Raw genomic sequence first — 21217 nt, forward strand, 5'->3', positions numbered from 1 at the left:
AAGAACCAAAGTGTAGTAATCATCAATTGAAGGTAGAAGTGGAAGGAGACTTGAATTAAACCTAGAACTATAAGATCCTAATCTAACCCTAATTCCTAATCCTAATTCTAGAGAGAAGAGAGAGCTTCTCTCTTTAACTCTAACTACTTTTAAAACTAAACTATGACTAATGATTAAAAGTATGTTGATTCCTCTTCAATCCTTGGCTTAAATAGCATCAGAAATGAGTTGGATTGGGCCCACAAGGCTTCTAAAATCGCTGACCACGTGTTGCATTAAGTGGGTCATGTGCCACCATCGGTGCGTCCGTGTACCGTGCGCGTGCGCGCCCCTATGTGCGATGCAACTATGGCAAATCTTATATCGTTTCGAAGCCCCGGATGTTAGCTTTCCAACCCAACTGAAACCGCATCATTTGGACTTCTGTAGCTCAATTTATGGTCATTTAAGTGCGAAGAGGTCGGCTTGACAGCTTTCCGGTTCTTTCATTTCTTCATGAGTTCTCCAACTTTTCATGCTTTCTTTCTTCATTCCCTTGATCCAATCTTTGCCTCCTAAACCTTAAATCACTTAAAAAACATATCAAGGCATCTACTAGAATCAAGGTGAATTAAATTTAGCTATTTTGAGTCCTAAAAAGTATGTCTTCACTCTTAAGCACAATTAAGGGAGAAGTTATAAAACCATGCTATTTCATTGAATAAATGTGGGTAAAAGGTGATAAAATCCCAAAAAATCAATACAAGATAAACCCTACAAATGGGGTTTATCACGCATGTGACGCGGCAGCGTCGCTGACGTGTCCGCGTCACCAATGCTTTTTGAAGAAAAGAGAGTTGAACAGAGAGTCACGTGAAAGCGTGGCAGGAGGTGTGCCTTTGGCAAAACTTGATCGACATGACCGCGTCACTGACGCATCCACGTCATGTGGGAAAAATGCCTCCCACGCATCCGCGTCACCCACGCGAACGCGTGCCCTGAAATCAACGTAAAAAGGGTGTATGGCCGAAAGTTGAGCTAGAATTGGGCTGGACTTGTGCTAGACGCACAAGCCTTGCCACGCGTACGCGTGCCCCACGCGTCCGTGCCATTTTCAAATTCAGGGCATCCACACGATCGCGTCACCCAAGGATTTGGCAATATGCATTTCAAACAGAGAGTTGCGCGACCGCGAGGCTACCCTCGCGCTAATGGCACAAATTAATCCACGCGACCGCGTGGATGATGCGTCCGCGTCATTTCATAGAAGCGCTATCCACGCGAATGCGTCACTCACGCGTTCGTGTCACCAGCGGCGCATAGCTTATCTTAATCTGCCAAAATATCTTATCTTTTTCTTCCCCAAATCCTACTTTTTCTTTTCCTTTCTTATTTCTTCCTTCCCCCTTCCTCCTTCCTCCTTCTTTCTTCTTCCTTCTTTCTCCTTTTTTTTTTTATTTTCATGCATTTTTATATTGGTGTTGGAGCTTTATTTGTATTCTACTTTATTATAACTGAGCTTGTGGATATTATAAGGATTGATTTGACAATTGATATTTTAAATTTGGCTCTGATATATATTTGGATTTATTACTTTCATTCCTCTTTTAACTCACAATACTTGTAGTCCACCTGTATTTGAGATTATCATTCACAATTATCATCATACAAGTGCTCTTTAATCCAGCTTATTTTAACAATTGATGCTTGACCTATGCTTCTCATGCCTTTGCCTTCATGCTTTTACACATCTTGCATCTAATTGCTTTAATATGCCTTGCTATATTTCCATTGATGTCCTAATTGCATGTAGTCGCGACCATGTATTTAAGACATTATCCCTTACATTGGCATTGATTATCACTTATATCTTCCTCCTCCCGGTTCACTACAACAAATAAGGCTTTTCGCAACGGTCAAAAACTGTTGCCGTAGACTGAAAAACCGTTCCCTAAACTTTAGGCAACGCTTTGGCAACGGTTTTTGACCTGTGGTATATGCGGCCGTTGCCAATGCTCAAAGGCAACGGTTTTTGACCTAAGGCAACGATAACCAAAAAACCGTTGCCAAAGTTACTGGTATAGGCAACGGTTTTGAACACAAATTTTAAACAACGGTTTCAAACCGTTACTCGGAAAGCAACGGTTTTAGACCGTTCTCTATCTTGATACAACGGTTTAAAATCGTACCTGGATTGGCAACGGTTTTAAACTGTTGTAGTTTTGTTATCCACAACAGCAACGGTTTTAAAGCATTACCGTTGGTGTCGTTTTTTGGTAACGGTTTTTGTACTGTTGCCAATTTATAGTTGTCTAAGACAACGGTTTAAAACCGTTACCAGCTGGTTTTATGGCAACGGTTTTGAAACCATTGCCATTATATAGTCATCTAAGACAACGGTTTAAAAGCGTTACCATTAGTTTTTTTGGCAACAGTTTTAAAATATTGCCATTTTATAGTAATGTAAGACAAACGGTTTTAAAGCGTTACCGTTGTTGTTATTTTTTGGCAACGGTTTTAACACTGTTGTCCTTTTTAACTTTTGACAACGGTTTTTTGTAATATATAATTCTTTATTTACAATAGTAGTTTTTTCGTGAATGAAATTAATTTCATTTTTTTAATTATTTATAGTCAATAAATAATCTAAACTATTTGAATAAAGTCACAAAAAAAAATAATTGAACATTTTTCATCAAATTTGACTTACAAAGATTGTTGTAAGATCCACAATCACATTCAAGATACCACAATACTATCATGACAACCTCAACTATATCATCTAATGTTGCAAAAAATATAACAAAGAAGATTTAAAATAGCTAAGTAGCAAATAGATTTATCATCATGTCCGATCCACAAGTTCATGACTTTTACTCTGTAACACTTGCTCTTAAAAATTTGACCTTAACCAAGTTCGATTTCCCCTTCAACATAGTTTTCCTGTAAAAAAAGAAAAAAAATCAAATATAAAACTACACATCTTTAATACTAATAATGTCTACTAAAAATGTTTGAGAGAGAGAGGAGAAACATATATCATAACAATATAGAAACTTTAACAATAAATAATACCTCCTCATGCGCATCATTGTTCGGATTGCCTAAAGTGCTTCCTAGTTGAGCAGCTAACATCTCAAGGTCCACTCCTGAACTTTTTTGTTGCAACATCATCTTAACAAGTGATTTTAGTTCATCTACTTCTTTTTGCATCACATCAACTTTACCCTCTAATGATGCTTTCTCAACTGCATGTTGCTGCTTAAGGGTGGCAATTTCTTCATTTTTCTTCAACAAAGTTGGTGTGGTAACTCTTCCATGACATCGCACTCTCCCTGCCTTCTCTTTGCCAAATATGGATTGAAAAGCTCTAATTGCTGATTCTTTAGACTTTTTATTCTCAGCTTGCAGATGTGCCTATATTAATGTGAAGAAAAAATAATAATAACAAAAAAGAGTAACTACACACTTGGACTCAAAACATATATCATTTGACAACATCAAATCAAATAATAGCAATTAAGAATAGTATCAGCATTGTTTTAACTCAACTGCAAGCATAAAGATAACCACAAATGATGGACAAATTACCAAGACACAAGAAATCCATAACCTATTTTAATCAAATTAACTCCCAATACTTACAATAACATCCAAAGTGTCTTCATCCAATGATTTTCCCTTTGTGCTTTGGCGAGTCTCAACAAACATTTCTGCTTGAGTAGGTGGTTCATTATTTTCCTTAGAAGCAGCCTATAAGTCCAGTTCAACAAGCATTTATATAGAGTTAAAAATGCACGTATTCTTGCACCCCACATACACATACAAATGCATAAAGAATAAAAATTTGTACCAATCTTGCACGTATTCTTGCAAAATTTATTGGTCCCTTTCGATGGCTAAATTTCTGTTGTGCCCTATTTTTCTTATTCTGCGCAGACATTTTCTACATAGCAAGAGACAAGTATTATCAAAAAATTATCATATTTCACTCATAAATTCATATAACTCATAATTGCATAAACAGACTACAATAAGTTGCACATGTCTTACCTTAACTTTCTCAGTTCTCCAATAAGCAATCAACTTGCGAAAATGACTCTCAGGTATGCTTTTAGGACGATTTTTCAGCATTTCGTTAACACATTTGTATGGCAGAAAATGATTTTGCTTGATTGTGGTCTTATACCGTCTCCAGTTGTCATTGATACGAGCAAGGACTATCCTCTTTCCTTCAGTTGGAATAATGAACTTAGCCTATAAAACACAAAAATTGTTTGCTAGTAAGAATAAAATACATGTGTACATTTCCAAAAAGTTTCTAAAAGAAACAATAATAATATTCTCACTTTAACATATTCCCAAATGGCTTCTTTATCTTTAATCCCCTTCCAATTTGTGTAAATTAATGGACAAAAATCTGAATTCCTTGCCACTGTGCCCAAAAATTTGTTCAAGTTATTTACAGCTTCATCAGTAGGACCAATTGCCTCTCCTTCATTATCTAGAGTAATTTCTTCTCTATCCTCCATCTGTCTTGCATGAATCTTCAAGCATTGTGTAGGACCTCGTGTTTTCTTCACTGTTGTCTCTATACAAAGAGCTCAGAATAAGGCCATCAGCATCATTGCTCAATCAAAACAAGGCATGAAATCAGCCATTAACAAGGATAAAGCAGCACTAAATAGCAAAATCAACCCATATGAACTCACTAAAACCAAATCAGCACTTATAAAATAGCTCAGAATAAGGCCATTATCATCATCATTGCTCAATAAAAACAAGGCAAGAAATCTGCCATTAACAAGGATAAAGCAGCACTAAACAGTAAAATCAACCCATATGAACTCACTAAAACAAAATTAGCACTAATAAAATAGCTCAGAATAAGGCCATTATCATCATCATTGCTCAATAAAAACAAGGCAAGAAATCTGCCATTAACAAGGATAAAGCAGCACTAAACAGCAAAATCAACCCATATGAACTCACTAAAACCAAATCAGCACTTATAAAATAGCTCAGAATAAGGCCATCATCATCATCATTGCTCAATAAAAACAAGGCATGAAATCTGCCATTAACAAGGATAAAGCAGCACTAAACAGTAAAATCAACCCATATGAACTCACGAAAACCAAATCAGCACTTATAAAATAGCTCAGAATAAGGCCATCATCATCATCATTGCTCAATAAAAACAAGGCAAGAAATCTGCCATTAACAAGGATAAAGCAGCACTAAACAGTAAAATCAACCCATATGAACTCACTAAAACAAAATTAGCACTAATAAAATAGCTCAGAATAAGGCCATTATCATCATCATTGCTCAATAAAAACAAGGCAAGAAATCTGCCATTAACAAGGATAAAGCAGCACTAAACAGCAAAATCAACCCATATGAACTCACTAAAACCAAATCAGCACTTATAAAATAGCTCAGAATAAGGCCATCATCATCATCATTGCTCAATAAAAACAAGGCATGAAATCTGCCATTAACAAGGATAAAGCAGCACTAAATAGCAAAATCAACCCATATGAACTCACTAAAACCAAATCAGCACTTATAAAATAGCTCAGAATAAGGCCATTATCATCATCATTGCTCAATAAAAACAAGGCAAGAAATCTGCCATTAACAAGGATAAAGCAGCACTAAACAGTAAAATCAACCCATATGAACTCACTAAAACAAAATTAGCACTAATAAAATAGCTCAGAATAAGGCCATTATCATCATCATTGCTCAATAAAAACAAGGCAAGAAATCTGCCATTAACAAGGATAAAGCAGCACTAAACAGCAAAATCAACCCATATGAACTCACTAAAACCAAATCAGCACTTATAAAATAGCTCAGAATAAGGCCATCATCATCATCATTGCTCAATAAAAACAAGGCATGAAATCTGCCATTAACAAGGATAAAGCAGCACTAAACAGTAAAATCAACCCATATGAACTCACTAAAACAAAATTAGCACTAATAAAATAGCTCAGAATAAGGCCATTATCATCATCATTGCTCAATAAAAACAAGGCAAGAAATCTGCCATTAACAAGGATAAAGCAGCACTAAACAGCTAGGATCAACCCAGATGAACTCACTAAAACCAAATTAGCACTTATAAAATAGCTCAGAGTAAGGCCATCATCATCATCATTGCTCAATCAAAACAAGGCATGAAATCAGCCATTAACAAGGATAAAGCAGCACTAAACAGTAAAATCAACCCATATGAACTCAGTAAAACAAAATTAGCACTAATAAAATAGCTCAGAATAAGGCCATTATCATCATCATTGCTCAATAAAAACAAGGCAAGAAATCTGCCATTAACAAGGATAAAGCAGCACTAAACAGCAAAATCAACCCATATGAACTCACTAAAACCAAATCAGCACTTATAAAATAGCTCAGAATAAGGCCATCATCATCATCATTGCTCAATAAAAACAAGGCATGAAATCAGCCATTAACAAGGATAAAGCAGCACTAAACAGCAAAATCAACCCATATGAACTCACTAAAACCAAATCAGCACTAATAAACCGGCTTAGAATAAGGCCATCAGCATCATTGCTCAATCAAAACAAGGCATGAGATCAGCCATTAATAGGGATAAAGCAGCACTAAACAGCTGGGATCAACCCATATGAACTCGCTAAAACCAAAGCAGCATTAATAAACCGGCTCAGAATAAGGCCATCAGCATCATTGCTCAATCAAAATAAGGCATGAAATCAGCCATTAACAAGGATAAAGCAGCTCATAAAACCATTCATAAAAGGCATCAGCAGCAACCAAAAAGTTCAACCTAAATCCACTACAATTCAGATAAAACTTCCTAACCACCTATAATCCACTAAGCATGCATAACTATACTGACTAATTTAACAAAAACTGAACAAACTAACTAAACTAAGAAAAAGTAAACAGGAAAAAAAATTGAGAACCTGCAAAAAGTTTACCTTTCAAAGTATTGTCTATGTTCTCAGCCTCAGTTGGATTAATATAATCCTTGTCCTGCTCCTCTATAATATCTCCTTCATTCTCATCCAATTGCTCTTCATCATCAGGTTCATTGTTAAGTTGAAGAAAAGTATCAATCGGCATTGAAGCAAATTGACGTGTTTTTCCCTTCTTAGTTGGCCTTTCTTGCAAACTGCCACACTCTTCAATATCATCTTCATTTGTGGTCTCTTTTCTCTTCAAATCTTGAGTCATTCTAGAATCTACTTCGTTAGTAATCTTGTGAGCCACAGCAGTAGATTTAGAAGGAAGTTCTTTTTCTTGTCTACATGTTGATCCTTGTGAGTGAGTCATACTTGCTTCCATCTGTACTTTACCTTTCTTCAAATTCTGCCCTTTTTCTTTTGCAATTTTTGGCTTTTCTACAAAATTCTGCTTATCATTTGGTTGGACACCAGTTTTCCTTAACTTCTGCTCCCTTTCCCTATTAGTAAGGGTTTTTATCCTCTTTAGTGGTGGTGGTGGTTGATGTTGCTGCTGACTAGAAGACATCTTTTCTCGCTTAACTTCTATATTCTTGAAGAACTTTGCACGCAATTCAGCACTTGACTTTGAATCAATCTCATTTTCAATGAAGTTTTTGAACATTTTCTGAAAAAGGAAATAAAATAATGAGATTATTATACATCGTAAAAAATCTATTAACATAATATTAAAAAACCAAATCACATATTAAAAGAACCAAGAATCTATAAGAAATGCACCTGTTTATAATCAATTACACCAAAAATAAAAGTAAAAAAAATTATTCTATGTTGAGAAGAGAAATCTCTTTAAAGATCAGAATCATCATCATATTCAGCTTGTTGTAGAACAAGTGAAGGTTTCTCAATGATTGTATTTGGCATGTCTTCTCTAGTCCATTGAACTTCACAATTATCCTTTGGCACAAACAAATTATTCGCTTGATCAAAGGGGTCCTTCTGATTAGACTCTTCGGCTTCAACATCATACCCATCACACACATTGAATAAATCCCTTGGCACTGTGTCCATGACATAATGCTTGTCTTTGTTAAAAGGGTCTTGAATATAAAAACATTGGTGGACTTGTGAAGCTAATACAAAAGGATCATCCCGAGAACATCTTTTATTAAAGTGAACTGAAGTTAGACCAAAATTCTCTTCCTCAACTTCAAACCAATCACAATTGAAAAGAACAAATTTGAAACATGCATAATAGTCTAACTCAATTATGTCTTTTATTGCACCAAAATATGTTACAGCTTTGGTCATTGGGTTGTTGTCCTTGGCACTAGCAAAGCTTGGTGTTTCGCACACCAAAGTCACACCACTGTTTTGAGTTGTGTGGCTTGCATCATGTTCTCTAGTTTGAAATTTGTAGCCATTGATTACATAACTAGAAAATTGTTTTGCAACTGTGTTTGGGCCTCTAGACAAATCTTTAAGTTGTTTCGGAACACCTTCATGAGAAGCACGCTCTTTGAACCATTCACTAAAATCATGGCTTAGAGTTTTTGCCTTCTTCCATTTTCTACCTTTAGTTTGATTGTTGACATGTTCCTCATACTCTCTAAAGTAAGCAAAGAGCGAGTAAGTAAAAATAGCTAATAGAGAATTCGTAACTGGAAAATATATAAGAAAAATACCTAATGTAGTCTTTAACTTTATCACAATTGAATAAGATGTACCGATGAGCTTGTATTTTTGAGTTGGTATCTAGAGAAAAAGGTTGCCCTTTCCTCTTTCCACCAATTGGTCGCCCCAAGCATGCAAAATAGCTATCATGACATACGTCAGCTTCACTGCAATTATCATAATTTTGTGTCCTCCTACTCAGCCTTGTATCCACATCAGGACTTAAATACCTTGAGCAAAATGTCAAGCATTCCTCAGCTAAATATCCTTCAGCAATTGAACCTTCGGGGCGGCTCTTATTGCGAACGTAGGACTTTAACCTACACAGATATCTCTCGATGGGGTACATCCACCTAAATTGAACTGGGCCACCCAACCTCAACTCATTTACCAGATGAATAGGCAAATGGACCATTATATCAAAGAAACTAGGAGGAAATATTCTTTCCAATTGGCACAAAATCTCTCTAATATCTACTTCCAAATGATCTATTGTATCATTTTCAACAACTTTTTGGCACAAGGAACGAAAGAATGAACCTAGATAAATTAAAGGGCCAGCTACTTGATTCTGCATTGTGCATTTTATAGCTACTTGCAATAAATAATGCAACATAAAATGAGCATCATGACTTTTGTAGCCTGATATCTTTTTTTCAGCAACATGAACACACCGAGAAATATTTGAGGCACTACCAGACGGCAATTTTACTGACTTCAAAATATCACAAAAAATGGTTTTTTCTTGATTAGTAAGGTTAAAACAAGCCTTAGCAATTTTGGCTTTCTTGCCACCATCTATCTCCTTTGGTTGAAGTTTTTTTCTTATGCCCATATCTTTGAGATCGTAACGAGCATTTGCATGATCTTTGGACTTTCCTGGAATGTCTAATAAAGTTCCAATTATGTTATCACATACGTTTTTCTCGATGTGCATAACATCAAGACAATGGCGCAATGTGTTTTGCTTCCAATATGGCAACTCAAAGAAAATGGACTTTTTCTTCCATGGACCATCAATTTTATTTTTTTGCTTCTTTCCAAATACATTTTCAAAATCTTTCAAATCTTCAAAAATTTGTTACCCATCTAATAAAGCTGGTGTTGACCTCAATTCAACATCGCCATTGAAAGATCTTTTGTCCATCCTATATGGATGATCCATAGCCAAAAATTTACGGTGATCCATGTAGCACATCTTCCGGCTATGTTTTAAATAACAAGAGGAGGTGTCATAATTACAGCAAGGACATGCTAACTTTCCCTTTGTGCTCCAACCGGATAACATAGCATAAGCTGGAAAGTCACTTATGGTCCATAAAAGTGCTGCATGTAGTTGAAAAGTTTGATTCTTTGAAGCATCATATGTTTCCATTCCAACTTCCCATAAAACCTTCAACTCTTCAATTAATGGCTGAAGATACACATCAATGCTTTTTCCAGGCGAACACGGACCAGGGATGAGCAAGGACATCATGACATATTCTGGTTTCATGCAACACCATGGAGGAAGATTGTATGCGACCAAAACTACCGGCCATGTACTATGGGAGATGCTCATGGTTCTAAATGGATTAAATCCATCGCTAGCTAGCCCTAATCTTATGTTACGAGATTCCTTAGCAAAATCGGGATGAAGCCTGTCAAAGTCTTTCCATGATTGGCCATCAGCTGGGTGTCTTAACTTTCCATCCTTTGAATGATGTTCATTGTGCCACCTTAATGATTCAGCTGTTTTGGAACACAGGAACAGCTTCTTAAGCCTTGGAATCAAGGGAAAATGCCTCAAAACCTTGGCAGGCACAGGTTTTTTCTTCAACTTATCAACTTCTATATCTACCTCAACATTTTCTATGTACCTGGAAGCTCCACAAATTGGACAAAATTCATCATCTTCATATGTATCCCGGAACAGAACACAATCGTTCGGACAAGCATGAATTTTATTATAACCAAGTCCTAAATCTTTTACCATGACCTTGATTTTATTGAAAGAATCAGGAATATTCAAATGAGGAATCGCATCTTTCAGTAATTCAAGTAGAGCAGTAAAGGATGCGTTGCTCCAACCATTAAGAGTCTTCAACAAATACAAACGGATAACGAATGATAATGTCGAAAATTTTTTACAGCCAGGATATAACTCTTGTTTTCCTTCTTCAAGCAAGTTATAAAACTTTTTTGCATCTTCGTTTGGCCCATCAGCATCTTTATCTCCTTCCAGCACATGCCGAAACGTCTCGTTTAGCAGCCCATCAATGTCGTCGACAAATCCTTCATGGATTTCACTCTCATCGGATTCACTTTCCATGTGACTTATCCTTTCGCCGTGATGAACCCACACAGTGTAACCTTTTTGAAATCCCTTACTTATTAAATGATCATAAACTTCATCCCTTCGCCCCCAACTAAAGTTATTACATATAGAACAAGGACAAAGAATTTCTTGTCCTTGTGGTCTACCTTTAGAAAAGGCAAAATCCAAAAATGAATTAACACCAATTTGGTAACCCTCAGTATGTCTTGGTAAACTAGTCCACCCTTTGTCCATTACTTTGTCAACTAAAATAAAAGAACACGAGCATATGTTTTAGACTAACTATAAGTGATTTTTCTAATCAAGAGCTTATTGCCTCTAAAAAATTTCTAGAAGTCAACCACACATGTTCGAAAGAGAACATCTCAACCAATCAAGAGACTAACAATTTATATCTAACAAACTATGCAAAGAAGCTTAAGCAAACAATTAATCAGTAAATATTCTTAACAATTAAATGTTCAAACAAAATTAAAAAAATAATATATTAAGTGATTTACCTGTAGTGTAGCTCAATGTCTAAGGTAGTCGCAGCTACAGAGAGATCCGCTATTTGATTCTCTTTTTCTGGTTTTAAAGAGACAAACTAAAACAGCAACAAAGAATAAAAATATAAGTAATTTATAACCAGATTTTTTAACAAAAAATTCACTTTTAAAATCAGTTTTTAGAAATCTTATTTTTAAAAGTGATATATAACTAAAAAATCAAACAATAGAATTATCAAGAGCAGAATAATATTATCATTACTCTTTAAATATTAGTTCACAAACTAACACATCATAATTTCAATTGTGGTTGATAAGAAGATTTTAGAAAAGAAAGAGAGGAAGGTGGGGTTCCTAATGTGTGATGAGTCACAAGTGACACTTGTTGAAAATGAAAGGCTGATATTGGTGTGGGGGTTCCCTTCACAAGACATGCATCGGGCACCATAATTAATTATTAAGAAAAGTATATAAAACGGTTGGAACTTCATTATTTGTTAACAACAATTTAAAGAAAAATGAAATAGCTCAAATGAAATGATGTTGTTTTTGGTTTTTTGCTAAAGCTTAACTTGCAATAAGATTCAGGCTTATAAAATTGATTTATCCATTGATATGCTTAAGAAAAGAAGAGCAGAAATCGGAGAAGCAGCAAGCCAATTGGTCATTAAAACCAGTATTATATACATATATTCAAAGGGGTCATCGATTGGTATTTGGTCATTGTAACTGCGAATCAAGAATGGGGAGCATCTACAAACATCACATTTTCCATCAAATATTTAACTTAATAAAAATTTATCCTGATTAATTGAGGCATGTAGGAAGAAGAGCAGAATTTATGCTAATCTCTAAGTTGAATAGTTGGAATAAGCATGAAATTCCTCTGTTATCCCAGATGAAACCAACCAACATGAAAAGCAGTCCACAACTCACTCAAATAATAACATTATAAAATAAGGCTAAAATAAACAAAGCAGATAAATAATTGGGCATCCACCATAGAACACCTCAAAGAAAGCAAAGAAACAGAACCATAATGCCACTGAACACACTACTAGCAGATAATAAAAATTTTGCTACCTTAAATAACAGACTAACCTAAGCCCCAGGTTCATTTCACAAGTACACAGTCGAAATTCAAACAAGAACAGAAACTCAGTCGACATTCAACACTCATCTTGCTCATGTTCACAAACATCACCACTTTCCACAGCCAACAAAATCACCCAACAGCCAAACAAACCTTGATATATAACAGAAATCAGAGATGAAGACCACTTACCACATATGACAAACCACGGCCAATGCAGCGAAGCAGCAGCAGCAACGAAGCAGCAGCAGCAGCAACGAAGCACCAGCAGCAGCGAAGCACCAGCAGCAGCGAAGCACAATCTACAACCAGCGAAGACAGTGAAGCAGAAATAGCGACGTAGAAACAGAACAGGGAGAAGTAAGGACGCCGTGGAGAAGCAGTGAAGCCACGGAGCGGGGAGAAGCAGCGACGCCGCGGAGAGACTCAGCGACGCCGGGAAGAAGGAGGCAGCGACGATATCGGGAAGAATGGAGTGACGATGATGGTGCGATGATAGTGAGTGGCGATTTGGGGCTTCCTGGTGACTTGCGATGATGGTGCCATTTACGGCTTCATGGAGAGCTGCGGTGCGATGACTTCTCCGATTCTGAGGCGTAGGTTAGGGTTCGGTACGGTGGAGGGGGAGGAAGCTCTTTGGTTTCGAAGAGAAGGAGGGCTTTCTTATTAGCCTTATTTTTTGGTGACTACTTAGCTTAAGCCTTATTTGCGCTGTTATGTTTCATTCCTTTATTAATTAGGAAAAAATTAATAATCAATAATAGATATATAATATTTATTTTAAAACTATTTTAATTTTATTTTTTTATATTAATATTTATTATATATTTATAATAAAAATATATAATATTTATTATAAATTTATTTTAGCTATATGTGTTAAAAATATAATATTTTTTATATATTTATAATAATATATAATATTTATAATAAATTATTTTATTTTTTTTTTTTAAATAATATTTGTTATTTATTTATAAAAATAATTTTTGAGTATTTTATAAATTCAATATTTATAAAAAAATAGTTTCAATTTATATAATTATCTGAAATTATTTTTATTAGTATTATTTAATTTGTCTAATTATTTAAATAATTTAAAAAATAGTTGTTTCATAAATAATTGTTGTAATGGTTGTAAAACCGTTCTTTAAAATAGGCAAAGAGAACGGTTTTATTTGGTTACTATAGCATAATGAAAAAATAAACTTCAACAGCAACACTGTAAAAACCGTTGTCTAAGACCATCTAATGGAACGGTTTTAAAGTGTAGCATTTCAGCAACGGTTTTAATGCGTTTTCTTTGTGCAATTCTTTAAACAACGATAAAAAACCGTTGCTTAAAGCCAAATCATGGTAACGGTCATAAAACCGTTCTTTAAAATAGTCAAACAGAACGGTTTTAATTTGTTGCTATAAATTGATGAAAAATTGAATTCAACAGTAACACTTTAAAAAACCGTTGTCTAAACCTATCTAAGAGAACGGTTTTAAAGCGTTGCAAAATTTAGCGTTGCTAAAGGCCATATTTGTTGTAGTGGTTCTAGCTATTTGAATTACATGTCCCTTTCCTTTTTCCCTTTTTCAGGATGGCCACCAAGAAGGGTAGAGAGAAAGATACTCCTAAACCACCGGCAAGGAAAGGAACACAAAGAGCACCAGCTGAGGAACCACAACCCCCATCCACCTGTACATCTCAGCATGCACCGAAGACGGTGCAATCTTTAAGTGTGGGGAGGTCGATACCGATCTCCACGGGTTAGTTATTGATGAGCGGATAATTTGTACGCTTTTTGGCTTTGTTTTTAGTATATTTTTAGTATATTTAGTTGAGTTTTTAGTATATTTTTATTAGTTTTTAATTAAAATTCACTTTTCTGGACTTTACTATGAGTTTGTGTGTTTTTCTGTGATTTCAGGTATTTTCTGGCTGACATTGAGGGACCTGAGCAAAAATCTGATCCAGAGACTGAAAAGGACTGCAGATGCTGTTGGATTCTGACCTCCCTGCACTCGAAGTAGATTTTCTGGAGCTACAGAAGCCCAATTGGCGCGCTCTCAACGGCGTTGGAAATTAGACATCCTGGGCTTTCCAGCAATATATGATAGTCCATACTTTGCCCAAGATTTGATGGCCCAAACCGGCGTTCAAATTCACCCTCAGAATTCCCAGCGTTAAACGCCGGAACTGGCACCAAAATGGGAGTTAAACGCCCAAACTGGCACAAAAGCTGGCGTTTAACTCCAAGAGGAGTCTCTACACGAAAAATGCTTCATTGCTCAGCCCAAGCACACACCAAGTGGGCCCGGAAGTGGATTTTTATGTCATTTACTCATCTATGTACATCCTGGGCTACTAGTTTCCTATAAGTAGGACCTTTTACTATTGTATTTACATCTTCTGGTCTTTGGAACCTTTTTCTTTAGATCTTTTGATCACTTTGGGAGGCTGGCCATTCGGCCATGCCTAGACCTTGTTCTTATGTATTTTCAACGGTGGAGTTTCTACACACCATAGATTAAGGTGTGGAGCTCTGCTGTACCTCGAGTATTAATGCAATTACTATTGTTCTTCTATTCAATTCCGCTTGTTCTTTGTCCAAGATATCACTTGTTCTTCAACTTGATGAATGTGATGATCCGTGACACTCATCATCATTCTCACCTATGAACGTGTGACTGACAACCACCTACGTTCTACCTTAGATTGGGTGAATATCTCTTGGATTCCTGATACACGATGCATGGTTGATCGCCTGACAACCGAGTGCTCGCCTGACAAATGAGCCAGCCATTCCGTGAGATCAGAGTCTTCGTGGTATAGGCAAGAACTGATGGCGGCATTCAAGAGAATCCGGAAGGTCTAACCTTGTCTGTGGTATTCTGAGTAGGATTCAATGATTGAATGACTGTGACGTGCTTCAAACTCCTAGCAGGCGGGGCGTTAGTGACAGACGCAAAAGAATCAATGGATTCTATTCCGGCCTGACCGAGAACCGACAGATGATTAGCCATGCTGTGACAGAGCATAGGAACGTTTTCACTGAGAGGATGGGAGGTAGCCACTGACAACGGTGAAACCCTTGCATAAGCTTGCCATGGAAAGGAGTAAGAAGGATTGGATGAAGACAGTAAGAAAGCAGAGAGACGGAAGGGAAAGCATCTTCATACGCTTATCTGAAGCTCTCACCAATGATATACATAAGTACCTCTATCTTTATCTTTATGTTTATTCATATATCATCTATACCCATTTGAGTCTGCCTGACTAAGATTTACAAGGTGACCATAGCTTGCTTCATACCAACAATCTCCGTGGGATCGACCCTTACTCGCGTAAGGTTTATTACTTGGACGACCCAGTGCACTTGCTGGTTAGTTGTGCGAAGTTGTGTTTATGCCATGGTATTGAGCACCAAGTCTTTGGAGCCATTACTAGGGATTATTTGAGTTGTAGTGATCACAATTTCGTGCACCAAGTTTTTGGCGCCGTTGCCGGGGATTGTTTTGTGTATGGACAACTGACGGTTCATCTTGTTGCTTAGATTAGGTATTTTTTCTTCAGAGTTCTTAAGAATGAGTTCTAGTGTTTCATGATGATCTGTTTAAATCTGGCTGGCTGTGAAGCCATGTCTAATCTTATTGGACCGAGTTTTCAACTTATCATCACAAGAGCTTGTTGTTCTCTATCAATCTTGCTATTGGAGCAATGATCTGCTAAGGCTTGGCTGGCCATTGGCCATGTCTAGTGTTTTGGACCGGAGCTTTCTATGAAAGCTTGGCTGGCTGTGAAGCCATGTCTAATTCCTGGACCGGAGTCTTAGACTAGCATTGCAATGATTCCTGGAATTCAAACTAAGAATTCTGAAACCTTTACTTTCTACTTCCATATAATTTTCGAAAAAAGCACAAAAAAAAAATTTCAAAATCATAAAAAACCAAAAATATTTCTTGTTTAAGTCTAGTGTCTCGTTTTAAGTTTGGTGTCAATTGCATGTTTCTGTCTTCTTGCATTTTTCGAAGTTATGCATGTGTCTTCATTAATCTTCAAGTTGTTCTTGATGATTTCCTTGTTTTGATCTTTGAATTCTATTGACTTGAGTATTTTTGTTGTTTGTCATATGCATTCTCATTTTGTTAGTGTCAATAGTATACAAACTGCTAAGTTTGGTGTCTTGCATGCATTATTATTTGATTTTAGATGCATTTTTGATTATTAAAAATCCAAAAATATTTTTAATTTGTGTCTTTTCAAGTCAATAGTACAGGGAAATGAAGATTCAGAACATGCAACAGAGGAATTATACAGAAAAAGCTGGGCGTTCAAAACGCCCAGTGAAGAAGGACAGACTGGCGTTTAAACGCCAGCCAGGGTACCTGGTTGGGCGTTTAACGCCCAAAAGGGTAGAGTTTGGGCGTTAAACGCCAGAATGTGCACCATTCTGGGCGTTTAACGCCAGGATGGCACAAGGGGGAGGATTTTGTTTTCAAATCAATTTTTTTCAAGTTTTCAAAGTTTTTCAAAATCAAATCTTTTTCAAATCATATCTTTTCAATCAAATGTTTTCAAAATCAATTTCTTTCCTTTTTCAAAGATACTTGCTAACAATTAATGATTTGATTGAACATTTCAAGTATGTTGCCTTTTCTGTTGAGAGAGGTTTAATGTTTGAATCATATCTTTTCTTGTTAGGCAAGTTATTAATTTTTAAAATCAAATCTTTTTAAAATTGTTTTCAAATCATATCATTTCAATCATATCTTTTTAAAAGCATAACTTTCCAATCAAATCTTTTTAATCACATTTTTTTTAAAATAGTTTTCAATCATATCTTTTTGATTTCTAATTTCAAAATATTTTTCAAAGATCACTTGATTTCTTTCCCACTTTTATTTTCGAAAATCAATTAAGTGTTTTTCAAAATGTTTTCAAAATCTCTTACTCAAATTTTCGAAAATTACTTCCCTCCTTCTCACATCCTTCTATTTATGACTAACACTATTCCTTAATGCAAAATTCGAACTCCATCTTCTTTGATAAGTTCGAATTTTCTACTTCTGACTTCTATTTTTCTTTTCCTCTGACACCTCAAGGAATCTCTATACTGTGACATAGAGGATTCCATATTTTCTTGTTATCTTCTCTTTCATATGAGCAGGAGCAGAGACAAAGGCATTCTTGTTGAAGCTGACCCTGAACCTGAGAGGACCTTGAAGCGAAAGCTAAGAGAAGCTAAGGCACAACTCTCTGTAGAGGACCTAACAGAAATCTTTTAACAAGAAGAACCCATGGCAGCCGAAAACAACAACAATGCAAACAATGCAAGGAAGGTGCTGGGTGACTTTACTGCACCTACTCCCGACTTCTATGGGAGAAGCATCTCTATCCCTGCCATTGGAGCAAACAACTTTGAGCTTAAGCCTCAATTAGTTTCTCTAATGCAACAGAATTGCAAGTTCCATGGACTTCCATTGGAAGATCCTCATCAGTTCTTAGCTGAATTCTTGCAAATCTGTGACACTGTCAAGACTAATGGGGTTGACCCTGAAGTCTATAGACTTATGCTATTCCCTTTTGCTGTAAGAGACAGAGCTAGAATATGGTTGGACTTACAACCTAAAGACAGCTTGAACTCTTGGGAAAAGCTAGTCAATGCCTTCTTGGCAAAGTTCTTTCCACCTCAAAAATTGAGTAAGCTTAGAGTGGAAGTCCAAACCTTCAGACAAAAGGAAGTTGAATCCCTCTATGAAGCTTGGGAAAGATACAAACAATTGATCAGAAAGTGTCCCTCAGACATGCTTTATGAATGGAGCATCATAGGTATTTTCTATGATGGTCTCTCTGAACTATCCAAGATGTCTTTGGATAGCTCTGCTGGAGGATCTCTTCATCTGAAGAAGACGCCTACAGAGGCTCAAGAGCTAATTGAAATGGTTGCAAATAACCAATTCATGTACACTTCTGAAAGGAATCCTGTGAACAATGGGACAAGTCAGAAGAAAGGAGTTCTTGAGATTGATACTCTGAATGCCATATTGGCTCAGAATAAAATATTGACTCAGCAAGTCAATTTGATTTCTCAAAGTCTGTCTGGAATGCAAAATGCACCAAGCAGTACTAAGGATGCTTCATCTGAAGAAGAAGCCTATGATCCTGAGAACCCTTCAATGGAAGAGGTGAATTACCTAGGAGAACCCTATGGAAACACCTATAATTCTTCATGGAGAAATCACCCAAATTTCTCATGGAAGAATCAAGAGAGACCTCAACAAGGTTTCAACAACAATAATGGTGGAAGAAATAGGTTTAGCAATGGCAAGCCTTTTCCATCATCTTCTTAGCAACAGACAGAGAATTCTAAGCAGAACCCCTCTGACTTAGCAACCATGGTCTCTGATCTAATCAAAACCACTCAAAGTTTCATGACTGAAACAAGGTCCTCCATTAGGAATTTGGAGGCACAAGTGGGACAGCTGAGCAAGAAAGTTACTGAACTCCCTCCAAGTACTCTTCCAAGCAACACAGAAGAAAATCCAAAAGGAGAGTGCAAGGCCATAAACATGACCGAATTTGGAGAGGAAGGAGAGGGAGTGAACGCCACTGAGGAAGACCTCAATGGGCGTGCACTGACCTCCACTGAGTTCCCCAATGAGGAACCATGGGAATCTGAGGCTCAAAATGAGACCATAGAGATTCCATTGGACTTACTTCTGCCTTTCATGAGCTCTGATGAGTATTCTTCCTCTGAAGAGGATGAGTATGTCACTGAAGAGCAAGTTGCTAAATACCTTGGAGCAATCATGAAGCTAAATGACAAGTTATTTGGAAATGAGACTTGGGAGGATGAACCCCCTTTGCTCACCAAAGAACTGGATGACTTGTCTAGGCAGAAATTACCTCAAAAGAGACAAGATCCTGGGAAGTTTTCCATACCTTGTACCATAGGCACCATGACCTTCAAGAAGGCCCTGTGTGACTTAGGATCAAGTGTAAACCTCATGCCTCTCTCTATAATGGAGAAGCTAGGGATCTTTGAGGTGCAAGCTGCAAGAATCTCATTAGAGATGGCAGAAAACTCAAGAAAACAAGCTCATGGACTTGTAGAGGATGTTTTGGTGAAGATTGAAGACCATTACATCCCTACTGATTTCATAGTCCTAGAGACTGGGAAATGCATGGATGAAACCATCATCCTTGGCAGACCCTTCCTAGCCACAGCAAAGGCTGTGATTGATGTTGATGGAGGTGAACTGATCATTCAAGTGAATGAAGAATCCTTTGTGTTTAAGTCTCAAGGATATCCCTCTGTCACCATGGAGAAGAAGCATGAAGAGCTTCTCTCAAATTAGAGTCAAGCAGAGCCCCCACAGTCAAACTCTAAGTTTGGTGTTGGGAGGCCACAACCAAACTCTAAGTTTGGTGTTGAACCCCCATATTCAAACTCTAAGTTTGGTGTTGGGAGGTTCCAACATTGCTCTGAGTATCTGTGAGGCTCCATGAGAGCCCTCTGTCAAGCTACTGACATTAAAGAAGTGCTTGTTGGGAGGCAACCCAATGTTATATTTTATTTATTTTCTTTTGTTATTTTATTTTATTTTGTAGGTTGATGATCATGAGAAGTCACAAAATCAATTGAAAAAGCAAAAATAGAATGAAAACAGGAAGAAAAATAGCACACCCTGGAGGAAGAACTTACTGGCGTTTAAACGCCAGTAAGGTTAGCAGTTGGGCAATTAACGCCTAGTCTGGCACCATTCTGGGCGTTTAACGCCAGAAAGGGGCACCAGACTGGCGTTAAACGCCAGAAAAGGGCAAGAACCTGGCGTTAAACGCCAGAAATGGGCACCAGCCCGGCGTTTAACGCCAGAATTGGCTCAAAATGTGATTTTGAATGCCGTTTGGTGCAGGGATGACTTTTCCTTGACACCTTAGGATCTGTGGACCCCACAGGATCCCCACCAACCCCACCACTCTCTCTCTTCTTCACCCATTCACCAATCACCTCAACACCTCTTCCCCAAAAACCCTTCACCTATCAAATCCCATCTTTCTCCTCACCACTCACATCCATCCTTCATAAAACCCCACCTACCTCACCCTTCAAATTCAAACCACTTTCCCTCCCAAACCCACCCATACATGACCGAACCATAAGCCTCCTCCATCTCCTCCATTTTCTTCTTCTTCTACTCTCTTCTTTCTTCTTTTGCTCGAGGACGAGCAAACCTTTTAAGTTTGGTATGGTAAAAGCATTGCTTTTTGTTTTTCCATTACCATTTATGGCATCCAAGGCCGGAGAAACCTCTAGAAAGAGGAAAGGGAAGGCAAAAGCTTTCACCTCCGAGTCATGGGAGATGGAGAGATTCATCTCAAGGGTGCATCAAGACCACTTCTATGAAGTTGTGGCCTTGAAGAAGGTGATCCCTGAGGTCTCTTTCAAACTCAAAAAGGGTCAACTTTGATCAAAGGTTGGACCAAGTCCTCACAGTCATTTGTGAAAAGGGCACCCAATGGAAGAGAAACTCAAGAGGGAAGCCGGTTCAACTGAGAAGGCATGACCTCAAGCCTATCACTAAGAAAAGGATGGAGCAAGCATGAGAAAATTCCTCCTCATGAAATCCCTGAGATGCCTCAAGGGATGCACTTTCCTCCACAAAACTATTGGGAGCAACTAAATACCTCCCTAGGAGAATTGAGTTCCAA

At 37.2% G+C, this 21217-nt stretch overlaps 3 protein-coding genes across 3 annotated transcripts; all 3 read right to left on the minus strand.

The window, feature by feature from the left end:
• Window positions 1-2886: 2886 nt before the first annotated feature.
• Window positions 2887-7605, minus strand: LOC130966661 (uncharacterized). Its single transcript, XM_057891479.1, has 7 exons — window positions 6957-7605; window positions 4329-4570; window positions 4033-4236; window positions 3833-3925; window positions 3625-3732; window positions 3055-3396; window positions 2887-2922 (listed from the first exon to the last, which is right to left on the minus strand). The coding sequence occupies exons 1-7, from the start codon at window positions 7603-7605 to the stop codon at window positions 2887-2889; spliced, it is 1674 nt and encodes a 557-aa protein (XP_057747462.1).
• Window positions 7606-7790: 185 nt separating this feature from the next.
• Window positions 7791-9552, minus strand: LOC130966662 (uncharacterized). The gene is made up of 2 exons (XM_057891480.1): window positions 8669-9552; window positions 7791-8550 (listed from the first exon to the last, which is right to left on the minus strand). Exons 1-2 carry the CDS (start codon window positions 9550-9552, stop codon window positions 7791-7793), a joined length of 1644 nt encoding a protein of 547 aa, XP_057747463.1.
• Window positions 9553-9696: 144 nt separating this feature from the next.
• Window positions 9697-13059, minus strand: LOC130966665 (uncharacterized). Its single transcript, XM_057891485.1, has 4 exons — window positions 12948-13059; window positions 12706-12815; window positions 11433-11518; window positions 9697-11023 (listed from the first exon to the last, which is right to left on the minus strand). The coding sequence occupies exons 1-4, from the start codon at window positions 13057-13059 to the stop codon at window positions 9697-9699; spliced, it is 1635 nt and encodes a 544-aa protein (XP_057747468.1).
• Window positions 13060-21217: the final 8158 nt, after the last annotated feature.

This window comes from Arachis stenosperma, chromosome 3 (assembly GCF_014773155.1).
Source record: "Arachis stenosperma cultivar V10309 chromosome 3, arast.V10309.gnm1.PFL2, whole genome shotgun sequence".
Taxonomy (NCBI): Eukaryota; Viridiplantae; Streptophyta; class Magnoliopsida; order Fabales; family Fabaceae; genus Arachis; species Arachis stenosperma.

Coding starts and splice junctions, on each gene's coding strand:
- LOC130966661 (XM_057891479.1), bottom strand. CDS start 7,605: ATGTTCAAAAACTTCATTGAAAATGAGATTGATTCAAAGTCAAGTGCT. Junction 4,571..6,956: donor CATAGACAATACTTTGAAAG/GTAAACTTTTTG, acceptor CTCTTTGTATAG/AGACAACAGTGAAGAAAACA. Junction 4,237..4,328: donor CCATTTGGGAATATGTTAAA/GTGAGAATATTA, acceptor TGTGTTTTATAG/GCTAAGTTCATTATTCCAAC.
- LOC130966662 (XM_057891480.1), bottom strand. CDS start 9,552: ATGCACATCGAGAAAAACGTATGTGATAACATAATTGGAACTTTATTA. Junction 8,551..8,668: donor TCAAAAATACAAGCTCATCG/GTACATCTTATT, acceptor TGCTTACTTTAG/AGAGTATGAGGAACATGTCA.
- LOC130966665 (XM_057891485.1), bottom strand. CDS start 13,059: ATGGCACCATCATCGCAAGTCACCAGGAAGCCCCAAATCGCCACTCAC. Junction 11,519..12,705: donor GCCGTGGTTTGTCATATGTG/GTAAGTGGTCTT, acceptor TTGCTGTTTTAG/TTTGTCTCTTTAAAACCAGA. Junction 11,024..11,432: donor GACATTGAGCTACACTACAG/GTAAATCACTTA, acceptor TAATAACTTTAG/TTGGGGGCGAAGGGATGAAG.